At 44.9% G+C, this 18729-nt stretch overlaps 1 protein-coding gene across 3 annotated transcripts in view; it reads right to left on the bottom strand.

The window, feature by feature from the left end:
• The window catches only part of MTMR14 (myotubularin related protein 14), an 89938-nt gene that overhangs the window by 51331 nt on the left and 19878 nt on the right, over positions 1–18729 (bottom strand). For all 3 annotated transcript variants that reach the window (XR_013542776.1, XM_072989250.2, XM_072989251.2), the window contains exons 3-9: positions 13651–13759; positions 12189–12264; positions 10201–10261; positions 8431–8553; positions 5778–5851; positions 3199–3269; positions 328–402 (exon numbers count right to left, since the gene is read on the bottom strand). Coding sequence is in view for 2 of the 3 variants with exons in the window: in XM_072989250.2 (XP_072845351.2) it covers positions 328–402; positions 3199–3269; positions 5778–5851; positions 8431–8553; positions 10201–10261; positions 12189–12264; positions 13651–13759 (589 nt within the window). In the remaining variant the exon portion in view is untranslated. The remainder of the gene's footprint in view (positions 1–327; positions 403–3198; positions 3270–5777; positions 5852–8430; positions 8554–10200; positions 10262–12188; positions 12265–13650; positions 13760–18729) is intronic.

Raw genomic sequence — 18729 nt, 5'->3', positions numbered from 1 at the left:
TATGTTACTGTGTAATTCACTAACCATCACTAACTTGGCAGTATCTGGCACAAGAATTTATTTTTTAAAAGTAACTTCCCAAGGTTTAGGTTGTCAAGCATTTTGCCAAGGCACCCAAGACCTTGCAAATCTTGAATTTATATCAACAGTACTACTGACTCTGAACCTCAGGAGTTCAACCTTCACATTCATGAATCCTTTTTACTAACTCTATTGCCAAACACTGATGAGAGCAAATGAATGTCCAGAATAAGTCACAACAGCTTGCCCTACATGGTTAAAAAAGTCTACTGGAAGAAAGCAAACTGCACAAAAACTCCATCTTACCTGATACTCACTCCAATCAATATTTAATGACTTGGTGAGAGAGACCGGAATGCTAAGAGGTGCATCTACATAATCCTATAAATAAAAAAAAGCACACAATATCTGTCATTAGAACAGTGTGACAAAGGCAGACTTAAGACTGTACTGAAAATAGAACGGTATGTTTTACTCCTTTGACTAAAACCGCAAATCAGCCAAGGGAATTGAGCTAAACAGCCAGATGCACATTCTTTGGAACTTCCTCCCAAGACTATCTGAAGCCTCAGTTCTTGTTTGAAATAAACCTGTCCATTTGTGGGCTGGGGAACCGAAGAAAGAGCAAAAAGGGACTTTGCTGCCAGTCTCCTTCTGTGACTTCAGTCTTCCTGCACTGAATTTCCTGAAGACTGTTAAACAATGGATGGCCATTAGAAGCCTGTGATACTAGGTTAGTATCTTCTAGCCTCTATTAACCATGCCAAGGAATGACAAAATATGTGTTATTTATGGATGGCAAGAGGTACTCCATACATTAGTGCAACACTTCACACACCCCTTCCAAACTTTTCTTGTTTACAACATGCATGCAGTAAGAAAGCTTACAAAGCCAAGCCTGGGAGAAGCCCTTTCAACTACATGGCACTGGCTTTATGATGGAATGTTACTCTACTCCTGAGTGAGTCAGTCTGTGCAGCAGTTTTTTTCTACAGCCTCCCAGACTAGAAGTAAAAGTGCCTTCAGGGAACAAAGAAACTGGCCACCTCTACACAGGTTAATGGAACTGTTTGTCCACAAACAGCTTTTAAAACCTTCCCCCCACCCCACCAATCTGTGGATCCTGATTTCAGCCTTCAAGATGGTCAAAGACAACAGTGGATGACCGTGCTGCCTGCCAGCCTGGTAGTTCTGACGAAGTTCTACCTGCATAATCTCCTCCCTTCCCTCCTTGAACTAGATTACAGCTGTGTTCTTCTGGATGGGAGGCAGGGGAGGAAAATACTAATGGCAGTAGTCTTTTTAGAAGGATGTTCACAAAGGACTGTGTGTCTCATGGAGGGTGAGGAGAAGGAGGCGAAGAAGAAGCAAAGCTGAGGAATCCTGCAGATTCTTGGCCCTCTGGTGGTTGCAGGTGTGAGTGTGTGTGTGTGTTGGGGGGAGGGGAGGGACAATGTGCCTGCTTGGCACATTGTAGACAAAAGAGTGTTTACTTAGAGAGAGAGGGGGGGGGGTAGAGAGAATTATTGTACTGTATCTGTAAACGTCTTCTGCCCTGAAAACTATTCCTTAATCTCCAAAGTACAAGTCAGAGAAAGGAACTTGAACTCAGGCAAAGGTGAATAAAGCAGAGGACATGACAAAGGTATATGAAATTAAACATGATGTAGAAAAAACAAGCCATCGCTGCTCCACACATGAAATATCAGAACACTAGGATTATCCATAGAAGTTGAACTGTGGGAGATTTAGGAAGTAATTTTCATGCAGAGGCCAAAATCCTGTTGCTTAACGTACAACAAATTGTAACCTGCAGTCTGCGATCCTCTGCTAAACGAAGAGTCACCACCGTGACTTTTTAGGGCCCATGTACACACTTGCTTAGTGCCATTAGTATGTAGCCCCGATAATCACACCAGGGACTCTATTTACTGGGGAGGAACAGACTGAAGTTTTGATTTTTCTTATGTTATGCAACAGGATTCCAGCCAGTACACGGTGACTGTATTGAAATCAGCTACCACTAAGATGTAATGATGGCTGTCAACCTGGATGGCTGAAACAGGGGACTGGACAAACCCAGGGAGACCAGGTTGTCTACAGCTATTAGCGATGGCAGCTCAAAGATCAGCAGCAGGACACCTCTGAATTTGAGCAACTGGGAAACAGGGCTATGGTCCTCACATTCTCTTTTGTAGACCTCCAAGAAGCACGTGGCTGGCCCCTAAGGAGACAAAATGCTGGACTGGACACAACTTTAATTTGATGTAGCTAAGGCCTTACGCTACCTACAATTGTGTTTTTGTTTTGCTAGGGAAAATGCCATAAATAGCTGACTATGGCAGGATCTAACACCAAAGCAAGGAGGTGTAACACCACTCAACAGGGATAGAACTGGACTGAGGACTCACCCTCTACCAACATCAAATCAGAATTACATTTTTGGATCTGCCTCTTTCTCCCACTTGCAAGTTAATGAAACGTCCTTAGGATTCAAAAGCTGACCTTCCTGTGCCATTTTAGTGCTCCAGGAAAGTATTACCCAACCTTGTTTAGGTTTGAAGAAGTCTGTAATCTCTATATAGAGCAGAGTAAGACTTGAAGCTTTGCTCTCTAAAGTAGCAGATACAGTACTGATGGGTTGAATATTTTTCCTTGTTGCCCAGATGACATAAGGGCAATCCTGCAACGATCAGTGTATTTTCCTTTTCCAGGTGGTGAAGACTAGAAGGGATTGTGAAGAGCTCCAGAAGGATCTCTCCAAACTGGGAGGATGGGTGGTATCTGATTGTCTCCTGCGCTCCCAGAGGCCTCTGGTGGGGCCACTGTAAGATACAGGAAGCTGGACTAGATGGGCCTTTGGCTTGATCCAGCAGGGCTCTTTTTATGTTCTTATGTTCCACCTGTTTCACTTATTTTTGTGCTCTACAGTTGACTCTTGGCATGGAAAAAAAATAACTCTTAGGGTGGGCCCAGGGAGAGAAAAGAAATCAGCAAAGAGATTCTGGCTGGTAAGATGAATCATTAAATACCTGCTCCCCAAATTCAATCATAGAGAGCTTAGGCTCTGGAGGTCTACAAACAGAATGATGATCCACACATTTTATCAACTTAAAAAAATACATTCCAAACCAAACAGAGCCACAGCAGTTCTGCTTTACTGCCTGTGCCTCATACCTGCTTCCAGTTAAAAACAAGCCCTTCTGCCGTGTAATCCCGCTCTTTATACTCCTTGAAAAATTCACAGCCTGCAGGAAGAGAAGAAAAGACACAGGCAGAATGAGAGATGGAGATTTTCCAGAGTTGAAATACCAGCCATGTACCCTGTTGCAGCAGAGATGCCTCCCCGGGACAAGCAGCAGATTATAGCCAAAGCGAGGCTGCCATGAGGAGTTAGTGAGCACTCGGACCTGCCCATGGCAACAGCACCCTCTGGCACTCAAGCATCCAGAAGCCTGACAGGGAGCAAGCGGTGATGAGCTCTTCTCCCTTGGCCAGAGACAAGGCTTGCTGTCAGAAGCCCAAATTAGCTGAATGCTTAAGGGGCTGCATTCTCCATTCCTACCTAAACAAAGTCCAGGACGTAGCTTTCTGAACTGCCAGTATCTATTCCCCCAGGCTAGTTACAGAAAAGAAAAAGATCTTGAGGGTTTCTGGATAGGGTTGACGCATTCCAGTGGAAGCCCTCAATTTTTCTAGTGGCATGAGCCATGATGGAGGCTGGAGAGTATTCGAGAGAGCCCTGCACGTATTCTAAAGCAGACACAGAGGCATGCCCATGTCCTCTGAATGTTGTGGATTGTAATCCCCATAACCCCCTACCATCAACCACAGCAGCTAATGCTGATAGGATGTAGTCCAACACATTTGGAGGGTGCTGCATCTCCTATCCCAGTTTTAAAACAATTGCTCCAAGATCATTTGTATCTGCAAAAGAAATACTCATGCTTGCAGGCCAACAATGATTAGCATGTAGCTATATTACAGAGCATCTGAAACAGGGAATCAGGAACCACATACCTGGCCTTTTTTTTTTCCTGCAACAGATTGGCCAGTTTTAAAACTATCTTTGGAGACTGAGGGTGGGAGTGTTCCTGACTCCCAAACTATAATATCATGCCATGGCCTCAGCCATACCAAACCAGGAAAAGCAGGCTTGGGCCTCACGGGCCGACAGCTTAGCATCATTTTAATATGAATTGGGTTCTCTCATATACATACATGCACACTCAGGCACAGTCTCAAATGGTTCAGGAGTGGGAAGATTTCTGCAAAAAGCCAGCCTTAACTACTCTGCAATTGGAAAACCATGTTATGGAAAGTGAAAATTCATCCATGGCCTGATGCAACTTTAATCGGAACATTCCCACTGTGGGCTCTTTTTCCATTAGAGGATCTATGTGCTGATTTCCCCTGCATGTAATGCTTCTCTTGCAACATCCCATAATGTTTCAAAACTTTATGGACTTTCCAGGTCAGAATCTCCTAGACAGGATTTCTGCACAGTGCCTGGCTGCTCTGGCTATGCCTTCACTGTGGCGAGGAAGGCTTTGGCCATAGCGGGGGGGGGGAAGGAGAGGGGGAAAAAAACACAGGGGCAGCCTGGCAGAGGAGCCGTGAAGCCAAGCCAAAAAGAGCATGAGGCAGAGGATCTCAGGATGCAACGTCAATTTTCAGCATCATCCACTTAGGATGGGAGGTTGGCTGTGCTCCCGCAAAGGGGAGGGAGGAAAAGGGGATGGAAAAGACTACAAGGAATCTCAGGCTGGAAAGAAGAAGGGGAAAAAACCCACTGTCTGAGTCACTTATCTTGTGTGAACGAGGAGCCAGATCCTCTGGGAGTCCCCTCCAAAAATAAAACGTTATTTATTTACTACTTATTGACTGGCTACATTTCCATCCCACTTTACAGAGAATAACTGCCTCCCAAAATGGCTCATTTCAATAACAGAAAAACAGAGGCAAGCCCTGTTATAACACAAAAAAGGAGCTAAAACGAAGAAAGAGAAGACCAGCGCTTTAAAGAAAGGAGTATGCTATAAGCAGGCAGTAAAAGGCTGTTATTCCTGGTAGGTAGTTTTCCAAAGCCACCAGCATCCCTTGGATTGACCACACGCTTGCATTTTCTGCCCCATCCTCTACAGCGGGCATCCTCAACCTTTTTTTGGAAATGGACATAAATACAATATGAAATAAATATAGGCTGAATCCCCCTCTCCCCCTTGTAGGGCTGAATAGCTGCTCTAGAGTATTTGTCTAGTGGAGCTGGCCATTCTCCCTGGCAGAGAAAGGAAAGGAAGCCCCTGGCAAGTGCTCCTTTTCCAGCCAATGGGGGAACTCCTCAATTAAACGAAACAAGGGTTGCCTCTGATGAGGAGTATGTTGTACTTAAAGTACACTGGGAGTGGCAGAAAAAACTGGACTGCATTTATGTAGATAAATAATACAGGTTTCTTCCTTGACATTTAGGGCCTGACTCCGTTTTATCATAGGGCTGAGGTGGGAAATGTTCACAGCTATGTCCCTGAACTCATTGTGGCCCACTGCCTCCCACTGCTATATTTGATGCAGCAGCAGAGTGTATGATTATGTCTTTAAAAGAGTGTGTTGGAAGGTACGAAAACAGTCGGAGGTCATATATGGCCCACAGGCTGTCACTGAAGCAGGTAATCTTAGGTTATCACCTTTCCCTGCCTTTCTTTAGCCATGCCCAGATGCAAATGGCCCCTTCTCCCTCTGAATGCCCCCGGCCATACCTGGGTATGGGATAGAGAGGAGAGTGAAGTCGGCATAGCGCTGCGCTTTATCCACCTTTTCAGAAGATGTCACACTGAGGACAGAAGACAGAAGAACTCATTAAAATGGGTGCATAGTTTCTTGGCATTGCCTGGCATTGGTGGGTTGAGCTCATATCATCTACACTACACTCCTCCTGTTAAGACTTCCTGTAGTACATCTGGAGTGTTTTAAAAATTGAAAGCGCCTAAGTGCACATTCAATATTTCTTTAAACAGGAAGCGGGCTACTTTCGTTCCCCAGATGTTCCAACATGCAACTTCCACCAGTCCCACATAGCATGGTCCGAAGAGAAGGCCAGTGCATCCCCAGCTCTGTTCTCAAATAAGCAAGTTCTCTGGGCTCCATTATTCCAACTACGCATTCCTACTTAAAATGAGAACAGGGCTTTGCCAGATCTCCTGTTATCCTTACTGCCTAATCAGGTTTGGTTACATTTCTTTAAAAGAGACAGTGAGTGGGATAGGAAGATTAGAAAGAATGCCCCGCTGAGTATCAAATGCCATAATCCAAGAATCTGCAAGTTTAATTTCACGTGGTTAAGTAGGTGGAATTAAACTTGACTGTATTTGGAAGCAGGCTATTTGAAAAGCTTGTTCTAGTTAAACAATGTTTTTGCAACACAAAATTAGAGCCGATCTGAACATCTCACTGTATTGCAGTGATGGTGGTGTGTGTGATGGGTAGCTATGTTTTTAAACCAGCATGCCAGATGAAGGTTTAGGATAGCTTATTCCTTGTCATCCTACTTTCGTACAAGCAGGATGCAGCTCACTGAAGGAAGCCTTCAAAAATATAAATTTCACTCTTGCAGTTTCAAATGGTAGAATTCAGTACTACATAACTTTACTCTGTGTCATGTTTGGATGGCTTTCACAGTCCTCTCTTCAGAGAGTGTTGCATGAAATCAACCCTACTCAAAAAGCAAAGAGAGGCTGCATTCCTGTCTTTCTGCGGGCCTTCCCAAAGAGAATCCCAACATGTTGGAGAAAAGAAGTGGGAGGATGGCTCCCAAATATCCCACGCTTAATGATAGCAGAATACAGAATCACAGACTCATTATAAGGCCAATCCCTTGCTCAGTGCTGGAATATACATAAAAGCAGATCTGATACTACTAAAAGGAATTAGCTTGCTACATTCTAGGCAGCAGCTATAACTGATCTTCCCCAACAACAACAACAACAACAACAACAACAACAACAAAACCCAAAACTCTTTGTAGCAATATATTTGCATCCTATCCTTCACTCCACAAATGTCAGGGAAAGATACATGGTTCTCTTGTGCTTCTGGCTTCACAGCACTCTATGATATAGGTGTTTGCCCATTAACCTATACAGTAGTACAATGATTCCCAACCATGGGTCTCCAGATGTTCTTGGACTAAAACTCCCAGAAGCCTTCACCACTTGCTGTGCTGACCAGGATTTCTGGGAGCTGTAGTCCAAGATAATTTGGGAACTCAAGGTTGGGGAAGACCTGATATAATGCTTTACAGCAGTGGTCCCCAACCTTTTTAACCCAGCGGAGTAGTTGGGGAAGGCGGAGCACACCACCCGCACTTGTGCGCATGCACGAAGGAGCGCGCAGGTGGTTCGTGCACATGCACGAAATAGAGGGAGGGTGCTCATGTGGGCACTCGCTTGCTCATGCACATGTGTGAAGGGTGGCACAGCACTCATGTGGGTGCACTTGCACTCGTGCACATGCATGAAGGGCAGTGCGCCGCTCAGGGGCACTTGTGTGCATGCACAAAGGGGTGGGGGAGCGCTTGTGCAGGCGCAAAGGGGCTGTGTGGGGGGAAGTGTGTACTGGGGTGGGGGAGAGGTGGGTCTCCACAGCCCAGACTGACACTGAGCCGTAGACCAGGGGTTGGGGACCTCTGCTTTACAGGAAACAAGGAATGTGCTGACCAGGATTTCTTGGAGCTATAATCCAAGATAATCTGTGGACCCAAGGGTGGGAAAAACTGATATAACGCTTTTCAGCAATGGTCCCCAACCTTTTTAACCCCGCAGACGAGTTGGGGAAGGCAGGGCACCTGCCGTGCTCATGCACATGCACAAAGGAGCACGCGGGTGCACACGTGCTCGTGCAAATGCGCGAAAGAGCAGGAGGGTGCATATGTGAAGGGTGGCACGGCACCTGTGCAGGTGTGCTTGCACTTGTGCGCATGCACAAAGGGCAGTGTGGCGCTCGGGGGGCAGGCACAAAGGAGTGGGGGGGCACTTGCGCAGGCACAAAGGGGCTGTGCAGGGGTGGAGTGAGTGCTGGGGTGGGGAGGAGGTCTGTCTCCGTGGCCTGGTCCAGCTCAGGCCATGGACCAGCACTGGGCCGTGGACCGGGGGGGCTGGGGACCTCTGCTTTACAGATACTGTTTCTGGTCTAAATTTGACATTCTACCCTACCCTTTGTGAGCCCTGATTTCTCTTGATGTGCTAGGCTACAACTCCCGTCATAACTAGACTGTATCATGTTGGCTGAAAGGGGACACCACGGTAACCTGTGGACTGTAGTTGCTTTTAGCAGTTTACTTTAGCTGAGACACTGTTCAAAATGTGACAGCAGCCAATTTGAGTGCATAAAGCTAATAAATGTATCCAAACTTACTTCAGGCCGAACTTCACTTTCTTATTTTCCACCATCAAGTCGCAAATGTATGCAACAGACAGGTACCGCAAAAGCTTGATGTCATGACCTCGGACCTTGTCAAACAGCTGTGAGTCTGCATTTCTGAAATTCAGGAGAAGCAGATGAGGCTTTTCCGAAAGACAGACAGACAGATCTGAAATGTTCTTCTAAAAACACATCACAGTATAAGCAAGTCTTGTATGTGAAGGCAACCTCCTCCTCCTGCAGTCGTACAAAGGTCGTATATAGTGGCCAAGACCAAAGACACAAGCAATCAGCAAATCTCATTCATTTCAGTAAGGTCTCAAAAAAAAAAAAAAAAAAAAGGACGGATATAATCCAAAAAAACCTTTTGCCACAAAGTTACATAAATCATGGCAAGCACATCTGGTTTAAAGACTTACATTGGTTCAGATGCCACTAACTGCCTCAACCAACCCCTTACTTTGGAAAGTAAAGATTGTTGAAAATGCCCAGGAATTGCTCATCATCTTCTCAAATTAGTATTGAGATGACTGGATAAGCCAAGATGAGACATTTAAACTACCACATTTGTAGTCACAAGCTATTCTACACTATTTTGTGAGCTGAGAGTAAGCAAATTCTCAGGCATGATTTTAGTAACTCTGAATGACCAAGGATCTTAGGGCTACAATTAGCTTTGGGATATTACTTTTGCTAGTACATTTTTTTTAAAAAAGAACACTATTTTGAAATTTGTTTTTGATCTTAAATTATCTTTATAACTTTAAGTGTAAATTTATACTTGTTTAATTCACCAAAGACCTTTCTCTTCAGGCAGGCTTTTCTTTAAATAGCTGGTTGACCAAAGGGATTCTTAAAGGGAGCATTTTATTCTGTGTTTTACTTGTACTTTTAATATTCTTATTATGTGTTTCAATATAGTTGTTTAATACTTTTTATACTATAATAATTAATTTTTTTTAACCCTTAACTTCATTTCTTTTAAAAGCTGTACGCTGCCTTGGATCCTTTGAGAGAAAGGCAGCATATAAATATTTTAAATTAAAAAAATGAATGAACAAACAAACAAACAAAGTTTGAACTTTTACTCTGGGATTTTAAGGCCATTTAAAAATTCTTTCTCATTTGATTTTAGATTCAGCCGAAAACCGCTACTGAGTATGCTGAACAATGGGTTATAAATTACTAGGATTTAAAATGAAAAGTTAAAAAACAAAACAAAACACCAGAACACTATTTTGAACTTTGTTTTTGAGAAAAACATTAGCTACAGGAGTGCAGGATTTTCACTCATAACCCATCTTCCATTTGAGGCCCCTGCTGCCTCTACCGCAGCCACCGATGTTCCCTCTAATTTTCAGCCCCACTGCAGGGTTCCGTAACGACTGGAACCAAAGGGGCTGAAAACGACCCCTGTCCGTGCGCAGAGGAGGGAGGCTGTGCGGAGGGGGGGGTCGAGTCGCGTGTGCACCTTAGAGGGAACCTTGACAGCCACCAACAATGCTTTCCTTCTCCGTATGAATAAAATATTAACAGTCAGTCTGGCCTGTCAACCACGTGATACCACCCACACAGCACTCAAAACCTTAGTCTCCGCACCTTTAACACTGCCACAGAGAAATTCATGAAGTGCAGTTCTAATTAGGATTGCAAAGCTGTGCAAAGCTGTGCGGTAAAAAAAAAGGTGCCCATTCATTTCCCCACTGCCATGTCAGGAAGCCATCAGCACATTTGCCCTGTGTCCTTGCATGGGAGAAAACAGACCTGAAAGCAGAGTCTTCTTCTGACAGGTCCTCTGTATCTGCCCAGGCATCATCTGCGCCCCCTGCCATTTAAAAAACAGGAGGGAAAGCATGTTAGCAGTCAGAGCCTTTGCCATAATTAGTTGGTTTGACGAGAATGGCAACAATAACATGTTTTTACAGATATTTACAGGACCTGACTCTTTCTTCTATGCACGATGGTTCCACGTTACTGAAATGTTGCTAGTCGGAAATTCATCTCATTCCTCACCACTTACAAATTCAGTTAGGACAGGTGGGAGCTGCAGCTGAACAACACTCTCTGCCAATTTATTTATTTATTTAATATACCGCCCATCTGGCAGACAAGGCCATTCAGGACAGTTTACAACAAGCAACATAAAACAACAAAGTAGCAAAATAGCAAGTAACTATATACAGTGGTGCCTCGCATTACAATGTTAATTCATTCCAGCGAAATTGCTGTAGAACGAAAATATCGTAAAGCAATTTTTAAAAGCCCATAGAAATGCATTAAAACCCGATTAATGTGTCCCTATGGGCTTGAAACTCACCGTCCAGCGAAGATCCTCCATAGCACAGCCATTTTCACCGCCCGTGCACCGAGGAATCCATACCAGAAAACAGCGGGCAGCCATTTTTTTACCTGGTGGCCATTTTGAAACCACCGATCAGCTGTGCAAAAATCGTCATTTTGCGATAATCGGTTAGCGAAGCAGGGAACTGATCATCGCAAAGTGAAAAAAACCCATAGGAAACATCGTTTGCGATCGCAAAACTTCGTCGTTATGAGATTTCATCGTAAAACGAAGCGCTCGTCTTGCGAGGCACCACTGTATATGCATCAAGCAAATCATGGTGTCCTCTTAAGTTCTAATCAATGCAATGAAGTGGAGAATTGGAGCAGCACACTCTTGAACAAGGTGGCTGATATATGCCAAGCTTCCTGTTCAGAAATAAAGCTTCCAGTGAGCACCAGGGCAGGAGCAGGAAGCTTGGGTGGCCTAGCTAAGCCTCAAAGCCTTCCAGTGCAGGTCTTTTCTTCCAGGTAAGTCACATTTAGGTGTATGTAAGATGTGTGTAGGTTACGTAGAATTCCTAAAATGGGAATTATGAGACTTGCTGTGCAAGATGTCTGAAAATCCCATCTCTGATTATAATTCAATTTTTGTCCATATCAAGCACCCAAGAATTGGAGATGCTGCTCCAATTATTCACTGCATTGATTAGAACCTGAGAAGACACCATGACTTGCTTGATAGCATATATATAGTAGTGAGATCAGAACTCTGCTCCCGCAAGCCCACATCTCCCATTAATCCACACTGACTTATTTTAGAATCTATGTTATCTATGATGCTTTCAGAAACTGTCCAAAATATTAGTGTATCTCAAGCGTTATTTACACCCAATACACACAGCAAAAACACACACCAAATGATTGCCTGCTTCCCACACAACAAAGTGACTAGCATCAATCAAGATTGTGTATATTCTACTAACCAAGCGCAGAATTGCTGCACTTAGTCACATTAAGAGACTTGCAGCTCTTCCTTTTTTTTTTGTGGTTTAGAAAGCTTCCTCCACTGTGAAGAACTCTTGAAATGGTATCAGCAATCAGAGAATAAAAAATACAGATGTGATTATTTGTGTATGCATATATGTGGGGTCTGGGAGCAGGTCGGTTTCTAGCACAGACCACGGCAACAGCCTAGGCAAACGGTTCACTTTACATCTTTGCAGAATTCTGAAAAGGTGTAAAGGTATTGTGTTTTGAAGCCCAGGATCTCTAGACTACCACAGCTCCAGATCTCTACAAGTGAAGGCAGCCATGCTGAGTAGTTATATCCAGCATGAGCAGAGGTTGTGCAGCTCCAGTCCTCTGCTCATACCATTCCTCACGGAGGCTCTTTTTGTTTCAGCTAGTGTTATAAAATGACGTAACATACTGCAAACATCACAAAATGTCTCCTCCGTGCTGTCCCTTACCTGAGAAAATGTAGTTGTATCCTGTGCGCCCATAAAGCTCTCCCCATCCTGCCAGGGTAGCTGATCGGCATATATGCTGGAGAGGTGACAAAGAATAATCATCATAGCATAGAGAGGCAACGGTGCCCATTCCCCTCTAGGCCCTTCCCAGACCAAATCAAATAGCAGACTCATATTCCACCTTTGGAACTGTTGTTTGCATGGCTCACAAGCCAGGTTTTATTACTTCCCAACTGCCGTGTTAAGCATTAAGCTACATTTCCCTCTATGTATCTCTCCTTTCCCCCTCCACTACATATCATTATTTGCAATTCTTTTTCAACTAATACCAACAGAGTGTGTCATTAACATGCTCTTTGAACTTTCTCTGCCAAAACCCTTAATGAAGTGGATTAGGCTGGTCCCTGCAGGATGCTCTTCAATTCACCGAGTTCACTTTTTAAGAACACGACTTCTTTAGCCATGTGGAAAGGGGTCTGGCAAGCTAAAGGACAGCTAATCTCCTCCTCTGGACTACCTTCCTTCTGCATAGTTGCATGCATATTAATGGAGTGGCTTCAGATGCCACCTGGAAGCAAAAAGGTGCCAAGATACTTTCACATCAAATTTTGAGAGGCTTGCTAGTAATGTCTGAAGCCGTACATTGAGAAACCCATGAACATTTTTGATGTATCTATGCCGCTTCTTGTGGTAATTATCACAGCACAACTTCCACTTTGAAACTTTATATTGTGCAGCAGAAAGAGGGTGAGAACAACTGTACCAGGAAGCTCCAGCTTCCAACAACGGTCTGTTAGCCTACCACCTAGAACCAGGATATTCATGTGCGTGTACTTGCAATTGCTAATAATACCATATTTGCCGGCGTACAAGATGACTTTTTGGGCTCAAAAAACATGCCTCCAAGTGGGGGGGTCATCTTGTACGCCGAGGGCACTTCATTTGGGCTCGCTTGCTCGCCCGCCACCCGGCCGTTTCCCTTTTCTTCCTCCTCCTCCTGCCATCCCCCGCTCAGCCTCTTGCCCTCTTCTTCGCCCTCCCGCTGCTGAGCCAGCACGCGTGCTTGCCCGCCACCCCCCCGTTTCCCCTCTTCCTCCTCCTCCTCCTGCCTCCGCCCGCCCAGGCTCTTCCTGTTGGGGGGGGTCATCTTATATGGCCGGTCACCTTGTAGGCTGGCAAATACGGTACTGCCTTTAGAGTCACTCTCCCTTTACTTTCTACTTCCCACATTCAAACCGTATACACTCTACCTATAGCCAAAGCACCAAAACTACACTCTAGGCACTGCAGCATGTGAACTATATGTCCACGAAAAATCATGTGATAGAGTCTTGAGCCATAACCATATGTGGGCTGCCATCTGTTTTTTGCTGCAGCCGATTAACAAGGCTATCCCTCTGGTAGCCTATTTCTGCATAGAGGAGAGCAGCCCATAAAAGATCCAAGGCGCGCACACCCTTACCTTTCCCTTGTAGAGGATAACAGGGCAGACAAACCGCCCCCTGCACCTGGCCATTTTACTGCGATGGATGAGATCCTGCAGTTTGCCCACCTGGACCGTGCTCTCAAATCTACGGGAAGCAAAAGAATTTATTATTTACATGGGGATCGATTTGATCCAAAGAAGGGCGTTGTCTAAATGCATTCTCGAATTGCAAATGGTTACAAATTTATATCTGGGCCTGCACACAACAAGCCATCAACCCTTAGTAGTCCTGCAGCCTGTGAGGGGGGGGAATGCTGCTCACCAGGCAGATGTCTGGCTTTGTAAACTTGGTTGCCACAAAAGATGGGACTTGCCTACAATGGTAACCGTTGGATAGCTCAGTGATTTAGGTATCTAGCTACAGAGCCAGACATTGCTAATTTGACTCCTTGCTGTGCCTTCTTGACAGGCCTTAGACTCGCTAAGGAGCTGCAGTTCTCAGGTTATTTTATTTGGGATTATCTTGTTAAAAGAAGAAACCCCAAAGAAGAGATTTTACAAAGAACAAATCTAACAGGTTCAGGATCCATATTAATTGAAAACTGTAATCAAATCTGAATCCTGTTCTCCAAGGCCACCCTGTGAACTTCATAGCTAAGCAGAAAACTGGATCCAGGTGTCCTAAATTCATCATCACCACTTCCTCTAGATTTTGTAAGGTTTTTACAAGCCATTCAGCATGAAAAGATCTGATTTGACCAAAGCCAACCCCCTGCCCTCAAAAATATAAAAAAAAGAAAAGAACAAGTTTGGAAAAGGGATGAGGGAATGATCTATTCAAAGCAGTTTAATTCAGCCGCAGCTTGTTGTACATCAAAAGCAGAAATGTTGACTATTCCCCACTGCAGGGTGACAAGCATGTGGACACTATTCATGATCAGCTAGCTCTATCCCTTTGACCTCGGATACCCCCAGTGAGATCTCTACAGGTTACAAAAATGTTTTTGAAAAGGGCTAGCATGTGTGTTCCAAGTGGGTTGGATGTGGGACGCATTCTAGACACTAGATAGAATGGGGTAGAATGGCATCTACCACGGATTGGTAGTAAGGGAGCCATGTCTGTCTACAGCAGGCTTGTCCAACCTGCGGCCCGAGGGCCGCATGCGGCCCAGGTCGGCTCATAATGCGGCCCAGTGCAATTTTTTATTTTTAAAGAAATTCCAAAGTTTGAAGTTACACTGCCGGTGCTTGAGGCTGGAATGCGGCTGGGGCACGTCACAATGGTGGGGGGGGGGAGAGAGGGAAGGAAGGAAGGAGCAGGAGTGGAGGGGAGAGGGGGGCTGTGTGACTGCATTGCGCCATCCCCGTCAATAGGTGGACCTCCTCCCGGCCCCATAAAGCCACCGGAGTCGAAGCTGGCAGCCTCTGCTGTCTGAGATTGCTGCCGGTAAGCGCGCTTGGAGCGGGGCTGTGGAGGATGACTAGGGCTGCCCCCCATGCGGCCCAAACCAAATTTATGTGTGGCCCAAACCAAATTTTCATCTTCTAATGTGGTCCATGGAAGGTGAAAGGTTGGACACCCCTGGTCTACAGCTATTGGGAAGTGGAGCCCAAGTCTGTCAATCACCACAGGAAGTGGCAGATATATCTGCCCACATAGTAGGACACAGGATAATGACACTGTGCCACCAATGTGGGAGATTATTCTTTATAGCGAGTGTAAGAAATCTGATGCCTTGCAAGTGTTTTGGACAACAATGCCCATAAATCCTAGCCTTCAGAGAAAGCCCATAGTTCCCTGGAAGAGCATATGATTTGCAAGTAGAAGGTCACAGGTTCAGTTTCCAACATCTCCAGGTAGGACTGAGAAAGAAACCTGCCTGAAACCCTGCAGAGTTAACTGCTGACAGTTGATCAGTGTCAACAATGTTGGGCAAGGTGAATCAAGGGTCTAAGTCAGTCTAAAGCTATTCCTAATATGACCAGTGGGCAGAGAACCTGAAAATAGTAGTCTGAAGAATCTGGAGGACATCCAGTTGTGTACTGCCAACATATATTGTACAAGAACACTCTGTTTCTCAGAAAAGTTCCCTAAAAATGACCAGTGCTCCTCAGGAAACCAAAAGATACATGAAAGCCCAGCAGCAAAGTGAAACCTGGCCGTTCAAACAAGCTGTGCAACATATGGTAAAACCTCATTTAGCAGGAGCCCTAAAACAGTCAAAGTGATGCGATAAGCAAAAGGCTAGATAAGCAGGCAATTTATTTACACAGGGTAATAGGGTAACATGGAGGGAATTCTAATCATCCGAGGAGCTCAATGAGATCAGATATTCCTGGGATTTAGAACTGTGTAATAAACTCCCAGAACAAGTTGCATGCAAATCTGCTCACAAATGATTTTTCCCCTTGAACAATGCAGCTGAGAAATGAGGATCTTTAGGTACACACCCACATACAGTATTTTTACATTAAAATTGCACATATGTATAGATGTACACACACACACTTAATTGTGCATCTGTGGCCAAAAACCCAATTGGTATTTCCAACTAAAACAAACCCATCGCATGAATGAGTGTTGATGTAGGACCCAATGATTAAATGGGTCAACCATAGTGAAACTAACAGCAAGATTTAGCTTTTTGTGTATTGTACACATTTAAATCACTTGAATGTGCACATATTTATCTTTACTGGACACACATTTGTACAGCCTATAGCAAGTGATTCCCAAAACAAATACTGTATACACAAATGGGTTTTCCTCACTTTACTGGGATACACGCTGGCATGGCAAAAACAGCCTCCATAAATGTAGCTGGAGAAAATAAAAAAGGAAGTGAAAATAGGGATCAAAAAAGAGCAAGATGGTTGCCTAAATGCAATTTATTAAAAGACTGCCTAAATGCAATTGATCAAAATCAGGCAAGACAGCACTTCCATGGCAAGGCATTCAAAGGAAAAAGAACCAAACATAAAGTTCTCCATCCATGTATTTCAGTGTCAGAACTACCACCACACAGTTAATATACAAGATAATTTTTTCTCTATAATAGGCAACATCAGGAGCATCTGGAGCTGCTGAAGTCAAATAGTATTCCACGGTACATGTTGAGGATTCTCGTACAGTGAGCGTAAGTATGAAGTTGCCCATTCTTCCTAACACTCACAGAAAACTGTACCAGTGCAAAAACCCACCCACACCTTAGGTTCATCTTGGTTCTACCCATGCAACTTTGTAGCCTATTAAGTGACACCCAAGTATCCCAGTTCTCCATGTGGCAGGGGGAGCTAAGCTTTCTCAGGGTTCCATTCATTCATTCATTCATTCATTCATTCATTCATTCATTCATTCATTCATTCATTCATTCATCCATTCATTCATTCATTCATTCATTCATTCTTTCATTCTTTCATTCATTCATTCTTCATTCATTCATTCTTCATTCATTCATTCATTCAACTTATATGCCACCCATGGGCGGCTTACAACAATTAAAATTCAATTAAAATACAACAAAAGATAAAACGATTAAAATACAATTAAAATAGATTCTCTAAAAATTGCCATGAGGACCCACAGTTGATGTTAATTCAATTAAAAGCCTTCTGGAACAGGAAGGTTTTGACCTGGTACTGAAATGTCATCAGCGTCGGTGCCAGATGAATCTCAATTGGGAGGGCATTCCATAGTTTGGGGACAGCTGCCGAAAAGGCCCTTTGTTTACAAACTGTCACTCTTACCTCCTTGAGGGACGGCTCTTTCAAAAGGGCCCCCTGGCTAGATCTTAACTGCTGGGTAGGTTCATATGGAAGGAGGCGGTCCTTCAGGTATCCAGGGCCCAAGCCGTTTAGGGCTTTATATGTCAAAACAAGCACTTTGAATTGGGCCTGGGGAGCAACTAGTAACCAATGTAATTTAATCAGAATCAGCTTGATGTGTTCCCTAGCGGCCCCACCACTCACCAGCGGTGCAGCTCAATTCTGGGCCAGTTGCAGTCGCCGGACCGTCTTCAAAGGCAGCCCCACGTAGAGCGCATTGCAATAATCTATATGAGATGTTACCAGTGCGTGTCTAACTGTCATGAGACTCCGCTCGTCCAGGTAGGGCCGTAGCTGGTATAATTTCCGCAGCTGGAGGAAGGCGCCCCTGGCCACCGAGTCCACCTGGGCTTCCAGAGTTAGACTGGGGTCCAGAAGCACCCCCAAGCTGCAGACCCTGTCCCTTAGGAGGAGTGTAACCCCATTCAGGGCAGGGAGATGGCCCTCCAGCCTGTCCGGTGAAGTGCCCACTAACAGCACTTCCGTCTTGTCTGGATTGAGTTTCAGATTATTAACCCTCATCCTGTCCATTATCAGGTCCAGACACGAATTCAGCACAGAAACCGCCTCACCTGGATTGGTGGAAAACGAGAGGTAGAGCATATTACTGACTCCTCAGCCCAAACCTCCTGATGACCTCTCCCAGCGGTTTCATGTAGATGTTGAACAGCATGGGGGACAGTATCGAGCCCTGAGGAACCCCATGACATGAATGCCATGGGGCAGAGCAACTGTCCCCCAGCACCACCCTCTGGACACGGTCAGCTAGGAAGGAGTGGAACCACTGTAAAACGGTGCCCCCAACTCCCAATCCAGCAAGCTTATCCAGAAGGACACCATGGTTGATGGTGTCGAAAGCCGCTGAGAGATCCAGGAGTATCAATAGGGTCACACTCCCCCTGTCTCTCTCCCGGCAAAGGTCATCGTACAGGGTGACCAAGGCAGTCTCTGTACCAAACCCGGCCTGAAACCCGATTGAAATGGATCCAGAAAATCCATTTCATCCAGCAGCGCCTGGAGTTGCCTGGCCACAACCCGCTCCAACACTTTGCCCAAATAAGGGAGGTTCGCTACTGGTCGGTAGTTAACCACCAGCCTTGGGTCCAGGTTAGGCTTTTTAAGGAGTGGTCGAATTACCGCCTCGGCTCTGTTTCAAGAGCCAAGTATCGACATTTTAATTCTGGCACCCTCTGCTGTTCCTTCAAGATTCACAGATGTTCTGAAAACACTTTTCCTTCATTTTAATCTGGCAGGGGCAGGACAGTAGCTGATAAAAACTGAAAGTGCATA

The sequence above is a fragment of the Pogona vitticeps genome, chromosome 2 (genome assembly GCF_051106095.1).
Source record: "Pogona vitticeps strain Pit_001003342236 chromosome 2, PviZW2.1, whole genome shotgun sequence".
Classification (NCBI taxonomy): domain Eukaryota; kingdom Metazoa; phylum Chordata; class Lepidosauria; order Squamata; family Agamidae; genus Pogona; species Pogona vitticeps.
Note: the sequence above shows the minus strand (reverse complement) of the source record. Positions and strands in the feature narration are given on the sequence as shown.